Source organism: Mesoplodon bidens, assembly GCF_964165515.1.
Source record: "Mesoplodon bidens genome assembly, chromosome: 17".
NCBI classification, from domain to species: Eukaryota; Metazoa; Chordata; class Mammalia; order Artiodactyla; family Ziphiidae; genus Mesoplodon; species Mesoplodon bidens.
In genome coordinates, this window is record NC_138174.1 from 74,229,019 (window position 1) to 74,255,724 (window position 26,706).

Genomic DNA, 26,706 nt, shown 5'->3' on the forward strand with positions numbered 1-26,706 from the left:
TGTTTTAAAATTCACATATCAATGCAGTGATTTAATTCCCGAAATCATCAGTCGGATATTTTTGGCATCTTATCCTGTTTCTAAATTCACATGGTTTAATTATAAGAAAATGATTTTGTAAGTCAGTATGGAATGTCCTAGGCATCCAGAAAGATTTCCGTCAGCTTATTGCCACGTGGCGCGGGTGTTCCACAGCAGTCTGGCTGAGTCATCGTAAAGGATGGAGATGTTAATAGTGGGGCCTGATGTCTCACAACTGACAACTCACTCTCTGAAATGAGACAAAAGTGCATGTGCAGTAGGATGTGAATTTAAGGTCCTATCGGGGTGTCAGGCGAGCACGGTCCTCTCCAGCATCTGACAGCATCAGATGCATCAAAATGCATGTACCGAATCTGCACTAATAAGATCGGAACAATCAATTTCATATTCATATTCAGAAAAAATGGCACTTCTTCATAGGTGAGACTTGCTATTCGCTCTTAATTAGAGGCAACAAATGTTTCATATAGGGGAAAAGTAAGGATAGCCTTGAAGAATCTGAAGGCTGGTTTAATCTGTTGGGTAGTCTGTATCTGGTCTAAATACTGCCTTCCTGAATGGCAGAGAAGTCTGATCTCTAGCTTGATGCTCTGAAATGAATGTAAGGTGAATTAGCTGGGTTAAGGGGATTTACGGCTTAAGTTTTCATTTGGGAATTCTCCTTAGTTTTGTTCTACTGAGAATTCAGTTTGTACACTATTAGTTATGAATAGTTAGTGGTGTGTATGCACGTTTGTTGAATTTCCAAGGATTTTAAACAGAAGAGAGTGTTTTGCTGTATATTATATTGAAATGATATCCAAGTTTCTTATGATTTCCATTTGTTTCTCATTGATGCAGTCAGGTAGCACTTAATGTACTTACGGAATGTTATAATGTATTTGGACCTTTTTTTAGGTCGAAGTCCAATTTGAGAATCTGATGAATGGCATAAACTCACACACAGTTTTCCATATAATTTGGGGGACTTATAGACTCTCCACTCAAAGAAATAAATGTTCTGGACTGTATTAACTTCTCAATTTGTTGATTAAACAAGTTAATAAATTCTGAAATAATACCGCCAATGTGGTTCATAGTCCCCTGGTAGTTCTTGAGGATTTTTAAGTCAAATTATTTTTTTGTAATTACTTTGTTGTTGACCTTTTCTTAAATAGAAAATTATCTTTTCAATTTTAGATAAAATCTGTGACTTTCAGAAACCTACACTGAGATACCACCTGATAGATGAGTAACGTAATTTTTACTACACTATATATGACAGTAAGAATGTTAATCTTTTTAAGATTATTTTCAGTGGATTAGATTTGCAGCTCTAACTGAGAATTTGTCAAGGATCTCATCCATTAGAGACAGGAAGTCAGTATCTTAGTCTATGAAGCTCTAGGGGCCTGAAGATGGAGCATCGTCCTCTGCACTGCAGGCAAACCATCAAAAATACCTGCTGGATTATGGTTTATACCTACACCGTTTGCATAGACCACCTATAATACTCTACCTAGCATCTTAGGACAGTTTTCAAGTTCCATCTATAGGTTGTTTTTGCTTTTTGTACAGGGGGATTTGTCATGATTTCTGTACCAGCTCGTATTTCCCAGGATGAAAAAGCCTGAAATTCGAATCAAGGATGTGTGTGTGTGTGTGTGTGTGTGTGATTATTTTCTTCTTAAATTATTTAACCAAAAGGCTTTTTAAAAAAAGTCAGATGCCATCTATGACTTTTTAAAAGGACTAGTTTGTAGCCATAAATAGTTATAAATGGTTCTTACAAAAGTATAATTTGTTTTATCTTTTGCAAGGAAATAAGGTCCGTCAGGTTAACTCTTTGAGTTGAAAATTTGAGGATTAATCTTCTCCAATGGTGGCAGTCATTGGGCACATCCCAGGTGATGAAAATCACCCATTATTGGGACTTGAAATTCTCAAAACGACCTAAGCGCTTAAGCCCCCCAACCCGAATCCCGCCCTGCTTCCTTATAGACAGTCACCTTTGCCTTAGCTGAGGGCTCACCGTCATTCTCTCCAACAGGAAGGGTTAAGGTGAGCAATGTTTCCCTCCTTCCTGAGTCAGACGGTGAGGAAAGATTTTATTGAAAAGAAGCCAGGCGATTTGTCAGATGTCTGCATGCCCTACCCCCAAGCCCGCCCTGCCAAATCTGTAATGGAACTTGTGTAGTTGTCACCTAACTCCAGATTTAGGTATTTTTTACTCCCTGCGACTCTCCACATCATTGACTAGCTGGTCTGTATGACTTCTCGTTAATTCAGAGCAGGGCTCAGTGGGGCTCTGTGACCACTGCAAAGCAGAGGGATATCAAAATTAAACACTTTTGCCAAACCACACACCGCGCTCTCCCAGTCCATTCAAGAAATCTCAGTGAAGGAGAGTTTGTAATGCTCCTCAGGATTTTAGGGGCTGCAATTGGTTAAGAAACTATCTAAATGGTAAACCGGGTGATAAGAAAGTGAAGTGTGGAGAAAATGTCTAGAAATTAAATGTTTTTTTTCACTGTTATTTTGATAAGAAAATTGGAAATTGATTTCCCAAAGAAAACATCTGAGCATACGATATATTTAACATCACTTGAGAATCCTAAGTAAAATCTCATTCTCTGTCTCTCATTCGATATATATTTTATAAACTGTTATTAAAAGTTCGAAAAAGGTCATGGAGATTATCTGTCCTCATTTCAGACACAAAAGTAAAAAGTGAAACCCGAAGGAGGGACTGAATGTGTAAATAAATCTGATTAAAACCCAAATATTTACTTATTAGTTTCAACTTTCCCCCTTAGCACTTTACTAAAATGATTATAAAGATTTAAGTTCTTTGATGGATATTACAAGTCGAAAAGAAAGATAATCTAAAAATTTATGCCAACAGTCCATACGTAATTAAGAGTTGGTAAAATGATATTTTGTACATTGCCTTATGAATTATAATGTAAAGTACTTAATTCTTAATATATGAATTTATATCATTAATTCCCAAATGCCTTATAGAAATACTAAAACAGCTAATAGACATTCAGTTTTTTTCCATTTATTGTGTGATATCTTCCTTCATTAACTGTATTTGGGGGGGTGAAAGATTTAATAATCAAGAAGAGTACAAAGTGTTATAGGCAAGTCTTACCTATTATCTAACACGATTAATATTTGTCACTTTTGCTTCCAATTTTTTTTAATGCAAAAGAAATAAAAAATTGCAGCTAAAAGCTGAAGTTACTTTTGTTTATCTACATAAGTCGATTCCTCTCCTTCCTGCCCAGAGACAACAATATCATCAATTCTGTGTAAATTTTCCACAGCTTTAAAAATTAATCTAGATATTGGTGTTTCATAACGAGTATATAACACTGCGAGTCATTAAAGAATTAAAGAAATGCTATCATAGAGTACATTGTACACTGTACTTCCCTTTTTAACTCCACATAGTTTTTGAGATTTAACTATATTGATACGTAATGGGCTAATTAATTCTTTGTAACTGTTGCACTAATTCCCGTGAAGAGAAACCACAATATCCTCATCTATTTCCTTTTAAATGAACACTTATGTCTGTTTTCATTTCAATTACAGTGTCACATCCTGAGATATATGTTTAGAATTATCCCTGGGGTATATATTTAGTAGCAGAATTGTGGGGAGAATACTAATTTGCATTTCCCTGATTACAAGTGAGGTTGTACGTGGCAATGCAGATTCTACACTGCCCGGTGGTGATGTGCTCATATGTGTACGGTGATACTTGTTCAGTTATATACAATGACCTGACTTCAGGGACTTACCATAGACATTCTTTTCTATTCCAAGGTCATCTTACATTTTTTTCCTAAACCTTTAGATTTTCAATACATCGGGAATTTATTTTTGTTTATATGAGAAATTGATATAATGTTATATTTTAGATGGATATTCAACTATCCCTATCCCATTTATTAGAAATGCTTTTTCACCTCCTCCTGATGTTTAATCTATTTGACTAAAACTGTATCAATAATATATTGTTTTAATAAGTTCTCATAATAAGTTCTTACTTTTCTTATTTGTTTTGGTTATCTCTGGATCTTTATTTTTGCATATGAATTTTATAGTCATTTTGACTTAGTCCATAATAGAAATTCATTTGAGATTTTGATGAGAACTACATTTATAGATTAATTTGGGGAGAATTGGCCTTTTTAGACTGTTGATTCTTTGCTTCCATAAATATGATCTATATTTCTTTCTGCATACATTCTTTTATTTCTTAAATATGTTTGTGTTTTTCCTATCAATTTCTTGCACACTTCTATTTGATTATTTTCTAAGTACTTTGTACTTTCTCTTGCTATGATGAGTGCTATTTTTCTATTATATTTTAATTTGTTTATTGGGATACTCAATCTTGAGTTTCATATGTTGATCTTATATCAGGAAACCCTGCTGACTTTTCTTATTAGTTCTAATAATTTTCCTGTGGAATATCATAATGTAAATGATCATAATTATCTTTTTTGTCTTCCTTGTAATTTATGTCTTCTATTTCTTCTTATTTTATTGCATTGGCTAGCACTGCCAATACAATGTTGAAAATTTGTGGTGATAGTAGATATTCTTGTCTTGTTTCCCAATTAATGTAATACCTCTAATTATTTGTCAGTAAGTAATCTGTTTATGTAGAGTTCCAGTAGATAATCTTTGCTAAATGTTTTCAACCATAGATGGATGCTGTTTCATTGAATATTTTTCTTTTATCTATTAAGATTATTTCTCCTTTTCTTAGCTTATGTGGCAAACTTTATTGATGTATGTTTTTTGATGTCGAATAATTCTTCATTTTTGATGTAAACCCTATTTGGTCATGATGAACTAAATTCAATTTTCTAGTCATTATTATGGATGTTTGCATTTATTTTCATTAGTGAGGTAAGATTTTATTTACTTGTTATACAATCTTTTGCTATTACATCTATGTTAAAGAGTAAGCTGAGAGCAGCTCTGTTTTTCTTCTCTTCTAGAATGGTTTGTGTTAAATGAAGATGATATATGCCTTGAATGCCTGGTTGAATTCTCCCTAAAAATTTTTGGGGAGGTGAAGGGAGAATTCACCTATGAATACTATTCTAAAACTTATAGGTCTAATCAGATTATTTTCTTTCTTTTTAAAGTCACATATATTCTAGACAGTCGTCCACTTTAAGATTTTAAATGTATTCACCAACTAAATCACAGTTTTGTTTTATTTATAATCCTCCAATCAATAACTCTTATAATTCTAGTTTGACAACTTTACATTCCTGACATTCTTTATTTATGCCTTTGCTCCAGTATCATTGGTAAGTGTTGCCTGAAATTTGCCTGTAAGAATTATTTATTTTCAAAAATCAATTTATTTTTCTTGTTGTCATTTCTCATGTTTATGTTATTTATTTTTACTAAGCTCTACAGTTTTAGGATACCCTATTTTGACTTTCTTTGAAATTTTCTCCTTTTTTTTTTCTGACTTCCTGACTGGAATGTTTGTTTCATACTTTCTGATGATTATGTTGACCCCCAGCCTATAAAGTATCTCCTGAGTACCTCTTAGTGCATTCCAGGTGATTTATATGTAGCACTTCCTTCGTTTGTTTAGTTCTAAATATTTTGTCTTGATTTTTGTTTCAGAGATGAAATAACAAGCAGTTTGTCAGAAAAATAAATTTTGCACACCATGTTTTTCCCTCCTTCATCCAAATTGGGGAACTTTTTCCCATTAAATAATGATATTTCTTTGATCCTTATGAATATGGTACGAGTGACTTCTATTTCTGCATAGACGTTTAAATCATGGTGCTTATTGTCATGACAACCAAAACTACACAATTTAGCAAAATATCTAAGACAAAACCTGCTTTCTAAATAATTCTCCTTCTGCTTCATTTCGTTACCAAAACACCCATATGTGTAATGATTTCCTAAAGAGCTAAGAACCTTTTCTCTATAATTGCACATTTGCTTTTCATTTTTTTGTGAGAGATTTTTTTTTCAAATAGAAGGATCCAGAGAAATAAAAAATATGAGAGGTTTACCAAAGTAGCATGTATATTATATTACTCAAAATTTAAATATTACATAATAAATACAAAATGATGGTTAAAAATTTACCACCCTTATTATAAAAATTACCATGTATTATGGACACAATAATGGTTAAATATAAATATTAATCATGATAATGTGATAAATTGTTTCAAGAATAGTGCAGCTTATTGAACCAATGAAGAGCTACGTATTTTTCCCTTAAGTGCATGTTTTTAGGTGATGGGAGGAAAAAACGAGATTTCTTTCAGATCTATGAGAATATGGCATTTTTAGTATCGAACAGTAGTGTTTTTCCTTTTTGATAATGGCTATTATGTAATTTGCAAATATTATTTGAGAGTCAAATAGATTCAGTATAGTGTGTAAGAAATTCAGTGATTTATAAGGCTAATACAAACCAGCGAGCATTCTTCTCTAGCTCTTTCTTGAGCCAAGAGTGCAGAGGCTAAAGCTTGTATATTTTATACAAAGGATAAAATTCATTGCATTGCTGGCCGTGCCCACGCTCTTGTTTCATTTCTCACTGGGGAAATGCATTTGGCCTCTTTTCAACCCCCTGATACCCTGCCCTGCTGGATAGAGTTAACCAAATCTGTATTTATTATGCTCCTCTGTGCCTGTCATTTGAGTGTAGTGGCAGTTCTGCCAAAATAAATAACGCCACCATGCAGCTCAGAGATGAGAGCAGGGTGTCCCATTCTGGGTCTTGGTGACCCTGCCGCTCCCTGAAGAAAACACCAGGAAGGAAATGTCAGTCGCACAATTTAAATATTGTTTGCCTTTTCCTAATATAATTTTCTCATTGAGAAGGATGGGCTTTTCAACGAAAGGACATTTTTAGTTTTTGTCAGCTGCATGCTCTTAACTTTTCTCTCTTCATGTACAGTCTTATTAAACATACATTTTCCAAGCAAATGGGAGAAGTGGGGAAGGTGCATTTATTGTGGTTATTGTTTACTGGATGTTACCTGTAAGTGAGCCGGGCTTTGAGCTGGAGATTATTACATTTAATATTGACATTAGCATGAGGAAGGAATTATTGTCTCCCCTCTTCAGATAAGGAAACCGGAGTTCAGAGAGGTTGAGTAATTGGCCTAAGTCACACAGCTAGGAATAGGTGGTAGATTTGGAGTATGAACCCCACTGTGTCAGACTTCAAACCTGAGTTTTTCCAAAAATGTCTCCCACATTGAAACGGTCAGAAGATGATTTTAAAGAGCATAGTTTTAAAGCTACCTTTAAAAATTTTAAATGGTTTCTTTATTTCCCCCAAAAATTATTATTTAAAGTTTAACATATCTATATATCGACATGTCCCTGAGGATATGATTGTCCTCTGTTCTTTGTATCTGTGTCTCTAGCACCCGGCAGAGTGCTTTGCAAAAGTAGGTGCTCAGTACCTATCCATTCAAAAGGTGAGTGAGCTAATAAATAAAGTAGTTAAAAGCCACTCTCAAGTGAAGAAGTGTTGGTAGGTGGCAAAAATGGCCCCAACTGCTTATTCTCTGCATCCACGCCCTGTCCAATGTAGCTTTGACGCTTCTCTTATCAAGAGTTTAGGTCTGTTTTCACTTCCTTCGAATTTGAGCTGCTCTTGTGACTTGCTGTGGCTGAGAGAATACAGCAAAAATGATGATGTGGCAGCTCTAAGGCCTTGCACTAGTCTAAGAGCCCAGTCATTGCCACTGGCGTATCAGCCCGGGCTCTCCTGCAGATAGGGAGAGGCACTGCTAGCCAGCCAGCAGCCGGCCAACCCCAAGGCATTCAGCGGAGGAGGTTATCCTGGACCTGCCAACCCCCCCGCCCGGCCACCCACACTGACAAAAGGACTTAGAACCATCATAAGTACTTCATGTTTTTGGGCACTGAGTTTTGGGCTGGCTGGTTACCCAGCAATATCCACCTGCTACAAGTCACTATCTCATTAATTTAACTTTGAGCCACAAGTTGTGAGCACATATACTTGAAGGTGATTGCTGCAAAGACAGGTGTCCATTTCATAGGTGGTTGGAGGGATTCTGAGATGATCTCCCACCCCAGTACTTTCACACTCTCTCTCCATCATCTTCTGGGGGGCAGTAAAGTCACAAACCTTTGGGTAATAAGAATTTATGATTTTCAAACCTTACTATTAAATTGCAAAGGTATCCTGAAGTGCTCCTTAAAATCTTAAATAGCAGAAACCTCATAAAAAGGGGAGGAGGGCAGTGTATTCAAAGAGAATTATTATGAAGGGAGAAAAGGAACCCTATTAAGAAAAGCATGATAATTTTGCAGTTGTGTAGCAAATCAGCAGGGTGTATACCTTAAATTGACACAATATTGTATGTAATTAAATCTTAGTGAAGCTGGTGAAAAAAAAGAAAAGCATGATAAGTGAAAAATGAAACAGCGCTTTTTACTATAGTTTACAACTAGTGGGTTGAAATGTTATGTAGATCTCATGTTTTGTGTATGTGTATGTATGTTCAAGTACATGGTAGCTCATTTATTAATACAGCAACTTTATCTTTTAGCTGGGTTTTAATTTTTTAAAAGGGTGATAGAAATCAAGAGATCTGGATTTCTATTCTGAGCCTGACACAACATTAATGAAATTGTTAGTAAGACATTTATGTCTTGTGAATATTAATTTTCTCAGTCTCTGAAACTGTGATAATCACATTTCAGTTACCTACAAATGGAGCCTTGGGTTATCTCTCTGGCTTGGTTTTGCTTTCAGGACCCGTGAGTCTATGACTCCTGGTTAGGGTATTTTGGAAGATGTCAGTCACATCCAAATACCTGGTGGCTCACTGCTTTATACCAGGGGGTGAACTCTGAGTCAGCCCCCTCCAACACAAGTTATGCTAAAATGCATCAGATTCAATGGATCCTTGAGTCTTAGTAGAACTGGTAGTACCACTATTAATAGGTGAAATTTAAAGGTTGCAGATCAGATCACACCTGCAAGTTCTCACAACCATGCCTGGATTAGTTCACCTCTTCCAGTGGCTCTAGCCTAACCAGACCAAGCTCCAGAGAAGGTCAAGAACTCCAGGGAGGGTCAAGCCCTTTGCCTGTGTTGCAGGCCTCATCCACAAGTATTTGTGGCAATGCATGGCTGGCTTTCTCTACAGAATAGCTTGTGCCTGCTAGCACTTGTCCACCCGTTCACATAGGGCATTCACACATAGGGGGCACTCCCCTCCCCATAATTAGTACTCACCCCTTTTCTTTAAAGATCACAGAAACTGCAGATGAATTCCTTTGATGGCATTCTGAAAACCACTCCCACCCAACCTACCTGGATTACCCACCCCTATGGAATCCTTCCTTTACTCTGCCTTCAAAACCAGACCCACCCAATTGGGTTTTATATCTTTTGAGTTTCCCTGCGTCTATCCAGAGCATCCCCTGCCTGACCTTGGCCATATATACCTTGACTCACAATCTCCCCTGTGAACCTCGGGCTTGTCTAAAGCCAAAACATGACCTTCAAATACACCTTCAGAATTCACTCTTCTTTCAAGCCTGTCCTCTATTTGATGGACATGGATCCTTTGGATCAGGTGGCATGGATCTCCCAAACACTCGGGGTCAACCTGATCTGAGTTCTGAATCCTGCTGTTGTATTTCGTCTTGCAGTCATCTACGAACTGACACAGACCAAAAGGAAAGGAGACATATCTGCCTGATATGAGACTGAAATATACATTTCCTGGGAAAGACAAATAAGCTACAGAATTCCTGCATCTTCGTATAGGTTTTTATTTTGACAGTTGACAATTTACAAAAGGTCGTTCAAAAGCGATGATACAGGATCCTAGGTTAGAGGCATATGGATGTAACACCGCTTGTTATTGTTTGGCATATAGAATATGGTTGGTCCCTGACTTTGAAACAGCAAGGATACTGCACAAGTAACCTACAGCTGAGTTGATTTCTCGTCGTTGCTTTGTTTTTCTTCTTTGAAAACCTTTCAGGCATGGTGTGCTTCTTTGGTTGATGTGTCCCTGAAGGAAATGCATCACCCCTCCTTCCACCTACATACATCAGTAACACGGAACCTCCCTCTAGCTTCTCTCTGACTCACTTATCCAGAGAATTGGTTGAACACAAGAACTTACTTCTCTTTATTTTTGTTGGAGGGACTAAGGGCACTAATCTGAAGGCATCCGCAAGAAATACAACTCTGCTTTCAAAGAGTCAGCAGACATGGGAGGAGGTTAGATACAAATCTCAGACACAAATGGAAACAATAGCCACATAAACACTGCTGTGATTATATTCAACTGCTAGAAGAATGTATTTCCATCTCAACCTCAGGGTCACTCAAACATCTTGCTTGTAATTTTGTTTCCTACTCAAGTCTTTATATTGATAAATGAAGCTTGAGCCTCTTGTAGGAGCCAAGGCCAACCATAGGAAGCGTCACTATTCTAACATCATGGCGGACGGGGCAATACCAACGTAAGCATGCATGTGAGTGCTTCTCATTTAACAAATATTCAACCCCAGATCTCTCTGTCCCTGTGCATAGTTGTGATCCTAGTAAGAATACCATTTTCTTACTGTTTTATTGAGGGCTAACAAGGCAGAAGTGCACGGATTCTGTAGAGTTCAGTGGATTTTACATATGCAACCTGGCACATCACCCCCACCACAGAGCGAGATGTGGACTCTTCCTCTGCCCACTGGTTTACGTCTGGCTTCCTTTGCTGAATGTTACTTATGTGAGATGCATCTACAACGTTGAGTGCAGCAGTAACCCAACCTTATTCTACTTCCAAGTAGTGTTCTTTTGTAAAAACGTGCATGGACATACCACTAGTTAGTTCCGTATTCAATTACTGATGGGCACTTTGGTTGTCTCCAGTTTTGGGCTCTGTAGATAAGAAGCCATGAATGTTCCCACGCATGACTTCTAGGGGACAGGCACTCATTGCCCTGGATACCCACCCGGAGTGGGATTTCTAGGTCATTCAGTAGATGTGAATTAAGCTTTAGTAGACGAGGTCAAACCATGTTCCAAATTTCAGATTTAAGCTGCGACCAGCAACATGAGAGGGTTCCAGTTGCTCCACATCCCATACATACAGTTTTGCATCTGGATTTTTTCATTGTGGTAACTATTTATCCATATTTCTATCTAATCTTCATAACTATTGCTTCTAATAACCGCAGAATACTTAGGAGGAGCAATGATGTCATAAATTAGTTAAATGGTCTGCATTGTTATCAAATGAGGGTTATTTCAGACTAGGAAGGTAAGAGTTCATATAAACTAAATATCATTTGTGGTTTGAAAGAAGTAAAGTATGTGGTAGGTTATTTTTGTTTCTAAAGATGCTTTTGTTAAAAATACATATGTGTGTGTGTGTGTGTGTGTGTGTATCACTGTTTTAAAAGCAGCTGGTAGTGAATAAGGACATAGGTTTGTTAAAAGTACTAAATATTGGTGCTTTTCAGCTGTGAGTTGTAGCTTTCACTGATAGGAAGGGTTTAAGTGATTTTTTTTTATTATTTGTGCTCTTACTACCCCTAGAAAGGGCTCCCTTCCTGGTTTCTCTGTAGGTCAGAACTAGCTTTGTTTATAAGACCAAAACTTGGAAGTGGCTTTATATGATACTGCATCAATAAAACATTAGTTCTGGTTTTCACCCTCATGCCAGGATTTCTGTGCACATCCGGGCTAATTAGCTACAGTTTTCACTTCAAGGGGTCTCCAGTTTTTAACTTCCTAACTTGTATTTCCAGTGGGGGGAAAAATACAAAGGAGGACGGGTTTAAGAACAACGTTGGTGTGCATGATGCCACAGGATAGATGGATGCAGAGGGCTGCTTTGTTAACCACTAGCCCCACCTGTCACCCAGCTTCTAATGAAACTTGTCAGCAACTGCAGACTTCTTCCCTAATTTCTGAGGTGTTTTCAGAAAATGGTAAGTCTCAGGTACTTTCTTCCATCAAAGAATAAAAGGCAGGAACTTCTGAAAATACGCAATCCTGGAGCCACATCTCCATCCCAAGTTCCTCTAAGACTACAGGAGACCCTTGCAGAGTCAGATAAGCTATGGATTGGGCAGACGTAGCCACCACGATGAGTGCGCTTTGCCGATTACAAACAAAGCTTATTTTAACCAAATTCTTCAGCGTATTGGTAGTAGAGCTTGCAAACGCCATAGCATAGCCCGACTTCTCCAGGGACGTTGCACCACTAACCTCTGTGCAAGGCCATCTGGTCCCCAGGGCAGTGTGTCTGGACAGCCAGATTGCTCAAGTCTGGAATGCTTTTATATTTCGCTCTTACCCCATCTGGAGTCTGACCCGTCAATGATCAGCCAAAGAGGCTGATTCAGCTCTGGCTCCATCTGAGGGTTTTGTGCCAAAAAGGATTCAGCTCTTCCCTATACTGGCTTTTAGTTACTTAGTTCATCTCCTTGCCTGGGGATGATCGAGGACAAAACCTGATGTGTACAAATCCCTGGACCTCTCTGTCCAAATAAAATTAGTTCATCCATGTTCCAAAGTGGACAGTCTCTTTGATTCAGACTTTCCCCTTTCTCATACCCACAAACCTGGAAGGCAAATCAAAATGAGACAGATGCCTTGGCATTTAACATTTTGTCTGATATAGAAGGTGGTGTATTTTACTAATGAGTTAACGTGGCTTAGAGTTTTGTTAACCATCAGGAAAGCCCTCAGGAGAATTCTAAGGCAGAATTTGAACTAAAACAGATCATCTTATTAATATGTTAATTTTGCCTAATGGATTGAATCCCGGGTCATCTGATGACCTCTGTCTGCTCCTCCGTCCTAGAAATTGGATGTTGAGTTAAATGCCTGTGTAATATGAGTCAAGATATCAATAAGAGAAATGACAGAATGGGCATTTTGCTGGCTACAGGTTCTTAGAACCCTCCTGCCAAGGCTGCTATTGCCATAACAGTCACATATTTCACTCAATCATAAAAGATGAAATAGATTTTTGAAAAAAATAAACACCTTATGTCTGTCAGTAGTTGCAAAGATAATCGTTAAAATGCATTAAACCTGCATTCAATTTTTTCCTGACAATGTTTTTTCCTTTCTTCCCATCTTTTCCTTTTTAATTTTTATTTTGTAACCAAATATAGTTTGGAATCCAGTGTGTATGAAATGTGAAAAAATCATTTAAAAGGAGTGTTCTTTCAACCAAATATATGCTACTCTAAATTCCTAATTAATTTACCGTCCCCAACCTAAACCAGAATCTTTCAACATTTTACTCACCCACATACAGCTGGCTAGCCTCAGCATCCTCTGCTGGTCCACACGAAGCCACAATCCTTATGAGAAAGGGAAGGACATATGTCATGAGGTCCTGCCACCCGTAGCTCTTCTCCTTACCCCTGACCTCTATCGATGCTGTGGGCTGTCACTACAGGACCTCTGCTGCCAAGGCAGCTGGGAACCAGGCAGGGGAACTGGGTCTGAGGACCTGAGAGGGAGGTCCTGGTACATGCTGGCAGGAGCATCCATGCTTTGGACCAGCACGTGGCCTTCAGGAAACCCCCCTGCTCCCTCCAGACTCCTGGGGTCCCTGCTGCACCTCCCGTCCCTGGAAAACCAGACACTTGTCTCCACCGTCTCAGCGGGGCTCCACTTTCCTCTTTCTGCCCTGAAGGTTAGGGTTGTCCTTCCTCCACCAACTCAGAAAATGCCCAACATGTGTTTAGTCATGTGTGTTTTAAATAAAGGCTAAAGATGGAGAGTGCTCTAATACCCACTCTAGAACATTTTAAAAATTAATAAATCACCGCTAGGTCTACCATTCGAGACATTTCCAGGTCTTCTTCTCGGGCTGACTGTACTTCTGTCTAGGTCTTCTGGATGTGTAATTGGGGTTATTTATACAGACTTTATATATTGATTTCTATTAACGTGACAGTTTCTCTAAATTAATCCATCCTAGGATGGATGCTGTGTAATTAATTGTGTCTTTAGTGTAGGGTATTTGTTATTTCTTTTTGTTGTTTTACTATAATTAAGATAACAATGAACATCGTTATTCATGTCTTTAATTGCATTTCTGATAATTGCCTTAGTATAGGTTCCTGCTTATGGAAGTCCTGGTGCAAATGATATGAATATTTCAAAGCTTTGTGCCACATAAGCATATATTTTTTTAAGAAGGCTCTACCAATTTCAACTGCCAACAAAAGTGTATGGGGATATCTTTCTCATCATAATTTTTTAAAGTTTATTTCTTCTGCAATTTTCATGAGATTGACATTTTAATATGCCTATTAGCCATTTATATTTCTACTCTTAGCCACCCCCTTTATTTCTATAGCAAGTTTAAACAACTATTTTTAAAAGCAACGTTCAGTGATTGGAGACACACTGTGTACCAGCTATTACCCTAGAACTTTCTTTACATCACTTCTAATTGTAGCAAATATCTAGGTGGATAAATGTGACTTGTTATCTTAGTTTTATAAATGATGAAACTGCAGCTCATAAAATTTAAGTAACTTGCCCAAAGTTATCCAACTAAGAAGTGTTTGAATCAGGATTCCTACCAAGACGGAACAACTCCAGAACTTGACAGGCTTCATCACTAGGCTCCTCCAAGTGAAACGATGCAGCTCATTACATGGAAAACACACACACGCACACAACAAAACAACAAGTCAGCCTAACCCTCAAGCACCATGGTTCCCACTGAGTGAACATTATTCCCGATGTCTTTTTGTGCACATTATAAAGGTGGTGGGATGGGAAGAGGCGTGGATGGATGGAAGATGATGTATGACTGGACACGTAGTCTAGTAGATTGAGAAAAATCTATGAAAATGAAGGAGACAATGCATTTTTAAATAATACTTACCTCTAACAGAACTTAATTTTATTTTTACAGTTTATCCTGAAAAAGAATTTAGTCTTTGCATAATCATGTTTTTGAATATTTTCTCTTGACGTTTCCCAGAACCGAAAGCAGAAAAAAAATGATCACATTTGTTTTCCTGTACATGTTTACAGTTTCTGGTTCTAACATTTGGCTCTCTAATCCATGTAGAGTTTATTTCGGCACACAGGGTGAGATACAAAGCTAACTTTATTTTTTTCTTCTAAAATACTGAATCAATTACCTAGAGACATCCAATGAATGATTCTTTTCTCCCCTCACTGACTTACACTCTTTGCCATGTAACGTTTATATGAAGGGCTTTTAAAATGCTCTCTTTCCTACTTATGAAGCTCATATTTTGTACCATCTACAACAAATAATCTTAGAGAAAGGATATCACAGAATCATTAATTTGCCTTTTTTTAGAGAAAAAAAGTGGCCATGTAAGTGACAAATTATAGCCCCTAAAGTATTGTGATTACATCCTGATTGTGAAAACACAATATAGGTACAAAAAGGGATTTGGTGGCCAAGGGGGTCTGCAGTTTGGATACATCAAATTGAGTGGAAACAACAGCAAAACATCTGCACCAGCAGGGAGACTGGTAATGAAACAGTGAGCACCATTGTGATGAGGAATCATCACTTCCACTGGCAGAAAATGCAGACAGCAGTCCTCCTGATGATACGCTAGACCAGAGACATGGGAGGGGTGGGGTGACCAGCGTTCCAGACTCATCTGGGGCTTTCTTTGCAAGAAGCACCTCATGCACACACACCCGTGCTGCTCCCATATCCCCACAGAATCCAGGTTGTCAGGGTTCCCGGGTCACGTGAGGTTTCATTCCTCCTTTCCTCACTTACTGTGTGTGTTCCGACATCTGTGATTTGACCATCCAAGACTGTAGCAAATTCCAAGAGCGACAGTTTCCGTGGAAGAGAGAAGTCGTTACTTAGATTTCTTTCCATTTTGCACCCAAGTTTCATGATCTTCATTGTTCTTTATTTATAGGGACTCCTTTAGGAAAATCATAATTTTTGGAGTGGCTCAAACTGAACTATCAAAAAACATGCACATGGCTTAATTGTGACTTGACTTGTACTTATGTGTAATGGAGAAATTGCTTGATTTACTGCTGGTGAGACCCACCTAACAGGTCGGTCCAAGTTCCTTCAGAGAAAGCAGGTCTATTTGAAGGAGACAGACACAGAGACTTTCAGAGAAGTAAATATTAAACTACCCATATATCATTATATTTTATACTTAGAAATCAATTCATTTTTGTTAATGAGTTTGTGTTTGAATCAAAGCATTAAAAGAACACTTTTTCTTCATAATTTTCAGCTTTCCACCAGATGAAGATAATCATTTGTGTTTTTACTTCAAGTTGTCAGTGACACGCTACGTGGCTGTATTTCTCCATCCTAAAGTAGCAATGGGAAGTGTTAAGGATGCCTGTTCACTGTGTCCTCTTCCATTTCAGCTCGCAGACATGGGATATTGGAATATTGGACATCTTTGGTTTTGAAGAATTTCAAAAGAATGAATTTGAACAAGTAAGTGAGTTTCTTTTGAAATTTTGTTAACTTGAATGTTTTTTTCAACTAATATTAAGGTATCTCTTTTTAATTCAGTGAAGACTATTTGCACTATTTCTTGGGAATATGTAATTAAAATAAGGAAATAAGTACTCTGATTTAAATTAATATTCCTGGTTTGTTGACTTAGTCGTCATTTTTATGTGGTCTTGTAAACCGGCATAATCCTTTTTTCTTTTTTTAAACAGAGGCACTTATTTTAAAAGACGGCATTAAGTGAAACCAGAGTTGTGCTTATGGAAATGCCATTTCAGCAGGGTCAGAGACTCGGAGGGTGTCTCTATTTGAAATCAGTCTGAAGGTCTTTAGAAACTCCAGCCAAAAATCAGGATGGAAATACTTTCTCATGCTAAATGCTCTTATTTGTAGTTTCAACTTTATGTGACATGTGTGCATATGACTATGGCCAACTCATAAAAATACATTACAGAGGTGTTGATTATTTTTAATCTATTTACAATTTAGGGCACTTGTAAAAGCACTATATTATTTAGGTATCTTAATAGTATAGTACGAATAGTTTAATCGAATTAAGTATATCTAAAAATTAAGTGTTAAGGGTAGAAATAAAAGTTGCTTTAGCAGAGAAGGAAAACTAAACCTGTAAGATGGTACAGGTGGGGAGAGAGAAAACCATGCTGCATTAAATTACGTGAAGAATTTCAAGTATGCAGTGTTTGGAGTGGTTACTGGCACTGGGTAAGGAATTAAATAGAATGAGGTTGAAACCCAGTTCTGCAACTTGTACTAGCAGAGCTGTCCTGGCCAAGATGAAGAATCTCTAATGAGCTTGGGTTCCTTATCTGCAAAATCAAGATGGCAATAGACCTACGGAGCTGTGAGAGTGAACAAGATGACTGTTATAGAGGTTCTGGTGTCATTTTCCAGCTCACTGTACACATGTAAGAAATGGTGGGTAGCTACCTTCGCTGCCGTCAATGGGAACACCTGAAAACCTTCTCAGATTTGGCCTTTTTTTCCCTAAAAAAATGGTTCAGGGTCCTCTGAGTAGATCTTAATCATGCCGACTCACTTGATCTAGGGTGAATCATCGTGAATCATTTCTCTACAAAACTTTACAGGAAGTCTCGCCTAAAATAGGAACAATGAGACCAGAGATTTCTTCTCCCTTCGTGATTCTGTGTCCACGGATTAATGGAAAAGGGAGGACTTTGTGGTTCTATTTATTTATTGCTTATTATTAAGAAAAATAGTGATGAACATAGGAAGAGGGCAGTTAAAAGAGTCACGAGAAGGATGTCCAGCAAGAAACATAGGTCTGCAGGCTGCTGCTGGTGACGGATTTCTCAGTGCAAGTGTTTGAATGTCGTCTGGCAGTCTTATTGATTCCTTACATTTTTACCTTAGAAAACATGCAGGCTCGGGTCTCTAGTGAGACTCACGGTTTCTTCATCTCCTGGTTAAGTGACATGCAGAAGTCACAAGTGGGAAGGTGTCTGCAAGGGCTGGGCTCCCAGCCTCCTGCTCCAAACCCAGACTCAGTATCTATCAAGTCTGTGCCGGCAGCTGAAATGTGCAAAACATTTATGTTATCTCCTGATTAAAACGTACTTATTTACTATAATTACATATACCCCTTATCATCCTTTCTTGCTGTTAAATATTTTAATTATATATTTTAGAATATATTCATGGCCTGAGATTTTTATTAACAAAGAGTGGCATTTTAGATTTTAGATTTTTCAAATCTAAAGAACAAGTCTCTGTTAAATACTAAGAGCTAGTTTTAGGTACTTATGGGTAAAAGCTCAAGACCAATTTTTAGACCTTGATTACAAAAACAATAAATATTTTTAAAGATGTACCTTTAGTTTGCTTGGCAGGTTTGTCACGCACGTTTAGCAGGTTTGCTAAATTATTGGGCGCAATATACCCAGGAACCATTTAGAAGGATAAAATTATTTTCTTTGTGGTTAGTCCAAATCTCATCTTACAGGGTATTTAGCAAATTCCTAAATTTGCCTGTGAGCTTTTTAAAGGTCATTGGTTTGAATGATACATTCTAGATTCTTGAGTTGCTAATAGAATGGTGCACTTCCTCATTTCTTATTCCACTGAAAACTTGCAACAGAATGATTAGCAGGTCAATATTATATTCAGAATCTAACCCAGAAGAATATTAGTGCCTTTATAAACATCTGTTCTCTTCTGTTTCGAGCTTATTGACCTATCGGCTATTCAGTAGAATGTCCACGCCCACAGGGCTGCAGTTGTGTGTGGTACCGCATTGTGTATATAATACGAGCTTAACAGATCCATTTCAACTGAAATTTAAAGAGTAAACTCATAAGGAAAAAACCTTTAGTGGATTTGCTAGGGGCTTTTCTTGCTCAGGAATAAATGTATACTGTTTGACAATCATTCATCCATAAGAAATTTGACGAACAGGGACAATCTGAGGAGATACTGAGAAGCACTCCAAAGCATCAGCATGTCCAAGCTCAGTTTGCCCAAATAGCTCTAAATCATTACATGGAAGCTTGTGATATTTTAAATGAGAATTTGTTTCAGCTCATAGAAAATGCTAGTCCTGTTATCGCTGACTTTTAATAAGTCATTTCTATTCAGAACTAATTTATATATTACAAAAAGATAATTTTTATAGTAAAAAATGTAATATAATATATAACTCAACAGCAGTTTGATGCTTCAATGGAGGGAGCGCTAAATCATCTGAGTTCCAAAGTACAATTCGGGAGGCTCTGAATCAATCGCCCTGATTAGTTATGTAATTACATCATTACCAGGTCCTCTCTGCCATGTGATACTTACATCTCATGAATTCTCATTTCCTTTATTATGTATCTAGCGCTATAAACCTATCTCCTAATGCCCTAAAAGAAAAGCCTCTCTGATCAACTCTCCAACTTGACACAGCCAGGGGATTCCATTTATGATGCTTGATCATCAGAAAGAAAATAACCAAGACAAAAGTTCCCTTACACATCGCAGTGTCAATGATGTTAGAAAAGTGAAAGCGATTCAGGGCACGATGTGGGAAGGAGAGGCAAAAATACTTTTAGTTCCAGAGACTATTAATATTTAGAAAGCTGAAAAGAAAGAATGAAACATTGCTACACACAATGTGAGGATTTGATAAAGTAGCCAGCTGTAAATCAGCAGGCAAAAGACTCTTATATGTTCTTAAAATAGTTTATCAGAAGACATAGAGGAAGAGAGAAAACATTTACACAGTCAAAAATCAGTAAATAGCCTAAATGAGGGCTAAAATACTCCTGAAGGTTGCATAATTACAGTTAAAAGTGGAAAGATATGCTGCATTCCTAGAAAGGCTTGATAGTACAAAGATCCTGATTCTCCCTAAGTTAATGTATAAATATAACCTGATGCGGTCTCACTACAAATAAATGAAGAATGAGTGACAGAATTAGAGCAAGTCAGTTCTACAGCTCCTAAGAAGTAATGAATCTATGCAAGGAGTATCAATCACAGCTAACATTACAAGAAGGGTGACAATATACCAGATGCATATCAAGTGTTCTTGTCAAGAAAGAAAGAAAAGAAGGAAGGAAGGAAGGGAGGGAGGAAAGACGGAGGAAGGAAAGGAGAAAACCTGAATATAATGAAAGGTATTGATGTAACTACTAATTATCAGAAACTGAGGACAGAGACACGTGATAAACTAAACCACAAGAATTCACTCTGAAAACTCCAGACTGTGAGAAACAGTACAGGACAAATGACCTGATTTCTTCAACATATAAAATGCAAGGATAAAAATGTAAAAGAACAAGGTGCCTGGTAGATTGAAAGAGATCTAGGAGACATATAAATCAGTTAAATGTATGGACATTATGTGGATCCTGATTTGCTTAAGTATAAAAAATTATGAGTTAATTAATGTAATGTGAAATCTGGATATTTGACAAAATTAAAAAATTATCCTTGATAGAAATTATGTGATATAAAGGTACTATGGATACATTTTTTAAAGTTCTTGTAGCTTAGAGAATTATACTAAAATATTTGCCAATTAAATGACACAATGTCTGAGAATTGCTTCAGATGAATTTAATTTTGAGGGCAATATGGAAATGGATAAAGCAGAATAGGCCATGAGGTGGTAATTGTTGATAATTGTTGGAGTTGGTTGATGGCAGATGAGGTTTATTACATTATTCTCTTCACTGTTGAATATGTTTAAAATTGTCCATAATATACATGTACACCTCAGAGATTTGCAGGTTCGGTTCCAGACCACAGCAATAAAGGGAATATGTCAATAAAACTAGTCATGTGCATTTTTTGGTCTCCCAGTGAACATGAAAATTATGTTTTTACACTATACTGTAGTCTATTAAGTGTGCAATAGCATTACATCTAAAAAAATGCACATACCCTAATTATAAAGACTTTATTGCTAAAAAACGCTAACCATCCTCTGAGCCTTCAGCAAGTCTTAGTAGAAACATCAAAGATCACTGATCACACATCACCATAACAGATATAATAATAATAATAAAAGTTGGAAATATTGCAAGGATTACCAGAACGTGATACAGAGACAGGAGATGAGCAATGCTGTTGGGAAAATGGCGCTGGTAGGCTTGCTCGACCCAGGGTTACTCCAAACCTTCAATTTGTAAAACACACAGTGGCTGCAAAGCACAATAAAGCAAAGCACAAAAAAATAAGGTATTCCTGTGCTATTTAAAATAAATGAGAAAACTTTGAGATTATATAAATATTATTTTAATAAATGCTAGAATATGTTCTCTCCCAACAGTTGTAAATGACAAGTGCTGCAGACTGCAGATCTTCGCAAGGGGCATAAAGAACAAAGCAGTGGAAACTAATGATTTAATATTCAATAATTTCCCCCAGTTTCCCACTAGACACATAACATGCAGCTACATATAATGAAACTTTTGAAGCTATGGAATCTAGTAAAATTCCCTATCAACAATTTGCTATAAGAGTGCAGAGAATTTGGAAAGAGAGCACATTTGTTCAAAGTAAAAGCTTTGAAACATTTCCTTGCTTACAAATTCTTTTCTAAAGAGTGAGATTTCCTGGAAAATCCTGGTGAACAGGACAAGCTTGGGCTAAGTGTTCAATGGTTTGGAAAAAGCCAGATGCCTTGACTTCTAAAGTTCCACGAAGTAAGATTATATAGTGTGTCAACCTCAACCTCAGAAAAGCCCCATAAAACCCTTAGCTGTGAAATCACTATCCTAGATATGATACAAAGATAAATCAAAGAACATATTAACGACCATCGGTTGAACTCATACCATGTACTGTTGATGTAGATAATTCCATTTTACAGATAGGAAAACTGAGAGTGCTATGGTCTCTGCTCTCTGTAAGAATGTGTTTTATCGGTACCTAGAAGGATGCATTTGTTCTGGCTCATCTGCATCAGGGTACTCTGTGGTTCATTCATTCAATAAGTAGTTTTTGTATATGTACCAAGTTCCAGACCCTGTACTAGGCACTAAGAAATGTACGGACATTATGGTGAGGTAGGTAGGGTACAAATATGAGAAGCATCAATTCTAATTGGATATCTTGGGAGAAGGATTAGGAAAACCTTATTGAGGAAGAGGCTGCTATTTTCATCCCTAGTATGGCAAGTCCCATGTATTTTTTTTAATTGAAGTATAGTTAATTTATACAATGTTGTGTTGATTTCAGGTGTACAGCAAAGTGATTCAGATATATATATGTATATATATATATATATATATATATATACACACACACACACACACACATATATATATAATATATTCTTTTTCAGATTCTTTTCCATTTTAGGTTATTATAATACAAGATATTGAGTAGAGTTCCCTGTGCTGTACAGCAGGTCCTTGTTATTTACCTATTTTATATATAGTAGTGTGTATCTGCTAATCTCAAACTCCTAATTTATCCCTCCCCCACCCTGCTATCCCTTTTGATAACCGTAAGTTTGTTTTCTATGTCTGTGAGTCTATTTCTGTTTTGTAAATAAGTTCATTTGTATTATTTTGTTAGATTCCACATGTAGGTGACATCATATAATATTTGTCTTTCTCTGTCTGACTTACTTCACTTAGTATGATAATCTCTAGGTCCATCCATGTTGCTGCAAATGGCATTATTTCATTCTTTTTTATGGCTGAGTAGGATTCCATTATATATATATATATATATATATATATATATATATATATATATATCTCACATCTTCTTTATCCATTCATCTGTCAATGGACGTTTAGGTTGTTTCCATGTCTTGGCTATTGTAAATAGTGCTGCAGTGAACATTAAGTGCATGTATCTTTTCAAATTAGAGTTTTTGTCTTTTCCAGATATATGCCCAGGAGTGGCATATGGCAACTCTATTTTTAGTTCTTTAAGGACCCTCCATACTGTTCTCCATAGTGACTGCACCAATTTACATTCCCACCAACGGTGGAGGAGGGCTCCCTTTTCTCCACACCCTCTCCAGCATTGATTATTTGTAGACTTTTTAATGATGGCCGTTCTGAGTGGTGCGAGGTGATACTTCATTTTAGTATTTAATCATAGCTCATGTTCTGATAGTGATAGCTATTAGGTATCAGTATGGTCTATTTACTGCTCAATGAATTGATCTATGAATATAAAAATATTTTATTGTTAAATATGCAGATTCTCAAATCATGCATACGTTAAATATCTAACTCTGTCTTAACACATTTTCTGCTCTCTGATATTGAATTTTCTGAAATCTTTTCAGGAGCTCACCAAGCTATTGATAACAAAGTTTAAGAAAAATTTGAATAAGGAAATTTTTTTTTTTTTTACATAGAAGAACCCCAGTATAGTGCTACTCAGGTTTCTATAGAAAAATACACAGAGTAATTAAGTAATGAGATGCTATTTTAATGTACTTCTTATAATAATATTGGATTCTGTGTTTTAAAATAGTGTGGTTAGACGTCCTCAGGCTAACAATTTCTGAAAACTTGTTTTGAGGAAATAAAAAATGAAGTAGAAGACAGCAATTTTGACCATGTAAACTGTACATTTAATGACATTTTTTTCTTGAAACCTTTTAACTTAAACAATATCACCATTTTAGAGCTAAAGAAACCAAGGCTCAGATAATTTTTTTTTTTTTTTTTTTTTTTTGCGGTACGCGGGCCTCTCACTGCTGTGGCCTCTCCCGTTGCGGAGCACAGGCTCCGGACGCGCAGGCTCAGCGGCCATGGCTCACGGGCCCAGCCGCTCCGCGACATGTGGGATCCTCCCAGACCGGGGCACTCGCGTCCCCTGCATCGGCAGGTAGACTCTCAACCACTGCGCCACCAGGGAAGCCCAAGGCTCAGATAATTTAAGTAACTCAGGGAAAGACATGTAGAACCAAGATCTGGTTCCAGAACCAATGATCTGCACTGTTTCCAGTTTCAAAGGTTCTTTGAAAGTTAGACTTAAAGATTTATTATTATTGTATATTTTCTAAACTTTAATTGCTTCCCATTCATAAGTATATTTTTTGTATTTCTCTTAAGACACAATATTATTTATTCTATTAATTATAGAAGCAATAAACTTTGAATAAATTTTATGTGATATTGTTTTTTTTTCCATAGTGGAGTTTTTCACCAAATGCATTTATTTAATCCGAATAAATAAGTTAGAGAATGCAGGTATATTTCTTCCTTGTAAAGTGAAGGCAGACCTCCTTTTATTGCACTTTGCTTTATTGGGCTTCACAGACACTGCATTTTTTACAAATTACAGTTTGGGGGCAACCTTTCATCGAACAAGTCTACTGTCACGTTTTGGTAATCTCATAATATTTCAAATGTTTTCATTACTTTATATTTGTTATGATGATCTGTGATCAGTGATCTTTGATGTTACTAATGCAACTTGCTGAAGGCTCAGGTGAAGGTTAGCACTTATTTTTTCACAATAACTTATTTTTTAATTAAGGTATATACATTGTTTCACACATAATGCTATTGCACACTTAATAGACTATAGTATAGTGTAAACATAACATTTATATGCACTGGAAAACCAAAACATGCATGTGACTCGCTTTATTACCATATTCCTGTTATTGTCATGGTCTGGAACCAAACCTGAACTATCTCTGAGGCCTGCCTGCACCAGGGTGGTTAAAAGGAAGTGTTACAGAATGTAATAGGGAGAATATATGGATTTGAAAATGTATATCAGGTCACTTTAGAGAAGAGTGAATTGAGTTCTTTTAATGACAACTAACCAGGAAGAAGCTCAGCTTTCCAGCAGTGGCTGTGCAGGTGCAAAGCCCCCAATGTGCTGACTATGAATACGGTTCCATTTAGTTTTCTGCTAATAATCACCAGTGGCTACAATTTCTAGAGCCCCTGCTATGAGTCAGATGCTTTTCTTGTGTGATCACTAGCTCCTGCAGCAACCTTCTCAAAAAGCTAAGGGACGTCCCAGAAGCCTTTGCGGGGCCACGTGGGAATTCAGATGCAAATCCATCTGGTCCCAAAGCAGTGCTCTTTCTGCCATTTTCTTTCTTCCTTTGACACCTCAGGACCAGGGCTCTGCAGTCTGTGATTTTTTTCAGTATCTCTAGGCTTTGCATTTAATCCTGGATAATGACAGCTCTTTGAAAAAGACAATTATTTCAGTACCATTTGTATTTTTCAATCTGACGTTAGCAGATTGTTACGTAGAAAATGGCAAGAAAATTAGCCAATAGGTTTATTGTTGGCTGACCCCTTCAGTCAATCCCTCAAATCCCTGAAGAGTGGTGGTTTTTATGTTAAAGGAGATTATAGGCATAAGTTACACGCATTAAAATATTGGATTTATTTTATGAATCTATGTTGCACTGAGTAATAGAATCCTTAAAAGAAATGCTGGAGAGAGAGAGAAAGTGTTTTTTTTTAAATCTGTGTAAAACCAGTGTCTTTATTCCTGTGAACTAACTGCCACCTCTATTAGCTTAAAACCTATTGCACAGAGTTTGATTTGGAAAATCTCAAAGAGAAACCAGGGGAGGAAAGGGTGTTTGGTTCCTTTAAGAAACAGTAATCTACCAAAAAGGGGTGGAAGGTAGTTTGGTTTTGGAAAACCAAAAAAACAAACAAGAGCAGAAGCAGGTCCCCGCAGTGCCCTGGGCTCGGGATCTGGGAATGAGGTTCCTGACACAGGACTCCAGCAAGGGAGCAGCCCTGCCACGCCACGTTCCCCAAGCATCAGGCTCCTGTATTTATGGAATAATATCAGAGTGCTGGCAGAGGTGGTCTTTGTCCCTGTTAAGTCAAGATAGATGGTGCCGGGAGGCAGGGAACATGTCCTTTCCCACACAGGGGTGGAGAGAAGAAAGGCTCTACAATAATAGGAATTTCAAAGAAGGCAAAATACACTATAGAAGTTTAAGGCTGAAACAGATCAGAGACATACTCTTCCTTCATCACCCCCACCCCTGCCATTTCATAGATGAGGTGCTGAAATCAGGAATGACTGATTGGTTGGGGAAACTATATACAGTGGTCTCGAAACCCAAAGAGGCGTTCTTCCAAAGAGTAAGTTGGAGATGCAGAGTACACTTGATACAGTGAAGGCCCCAGGAAGGGCTCCTGCAGAGAATACTATGGGCTTGGCTTAGTGTTTAATAGGCTTCTGTTGTGTGGTTTTTTAGACAATAGTAATTGATGTCTCATGCAGTTAATATTCTGCTGAACATATCTGAGAAATACTGAATATCTGAAACCTCACCTCATTCCTGCCCCATCAGATAAAAATGGGTTAGCAGACATGTGGTCTTGTCCAAAGCCTCCATAGGACATTTAGTTCACATGAAAAGGTCCTTGAAATCTGGTCCTATCCAAAATGTCCTTGAGCATATTTAGTCTATGCCAAAAGGTTTTGGACAGGACCAAATGTCAAGGACCTTTTGGCATGGACCAAAGGTCTTACTGGCCAGATATCTGAAGGACATTTTGGACAGGAACAAGCGTCCTTTAATGTGTAACTGCATGATATATGCATCATGTGTATATATGCGTGTGTGTGTGTATGTATATATAAACTGATGTGGAAATCGGGTAATGGATTGTGTATGCCATCATCTATCTCAGTGTGTTCAATCATGTCTCCATATTAGGAT

The 26,706-nt window shown here is 37.3% G+C and overlaps 1 protein-coding gene across 1 annotated transcript in view; it reads left to right on the plus strand.

Annotated features, from left to right (window-relative positions):
* Positions 1-26,706, plus strand: part of MYO16 (myosin XVI) — a gene marked incomplete at both ends in the record, with an annotated part of 422,412 nt that overhangs the window by 229,817 nt on the left and 165,889 nt on the right. Inside the window, one exon of the mRNA XM_081214708.1 lies at positions 16,466-16,538. Within this exon, the coding sequence (XP_081070834.1) occupies positions 16,466-16,538 (73 nt within the window). The remainder of the gene's footprint in view (positions 1-16,465; positions 16,539-26,706) is intronic.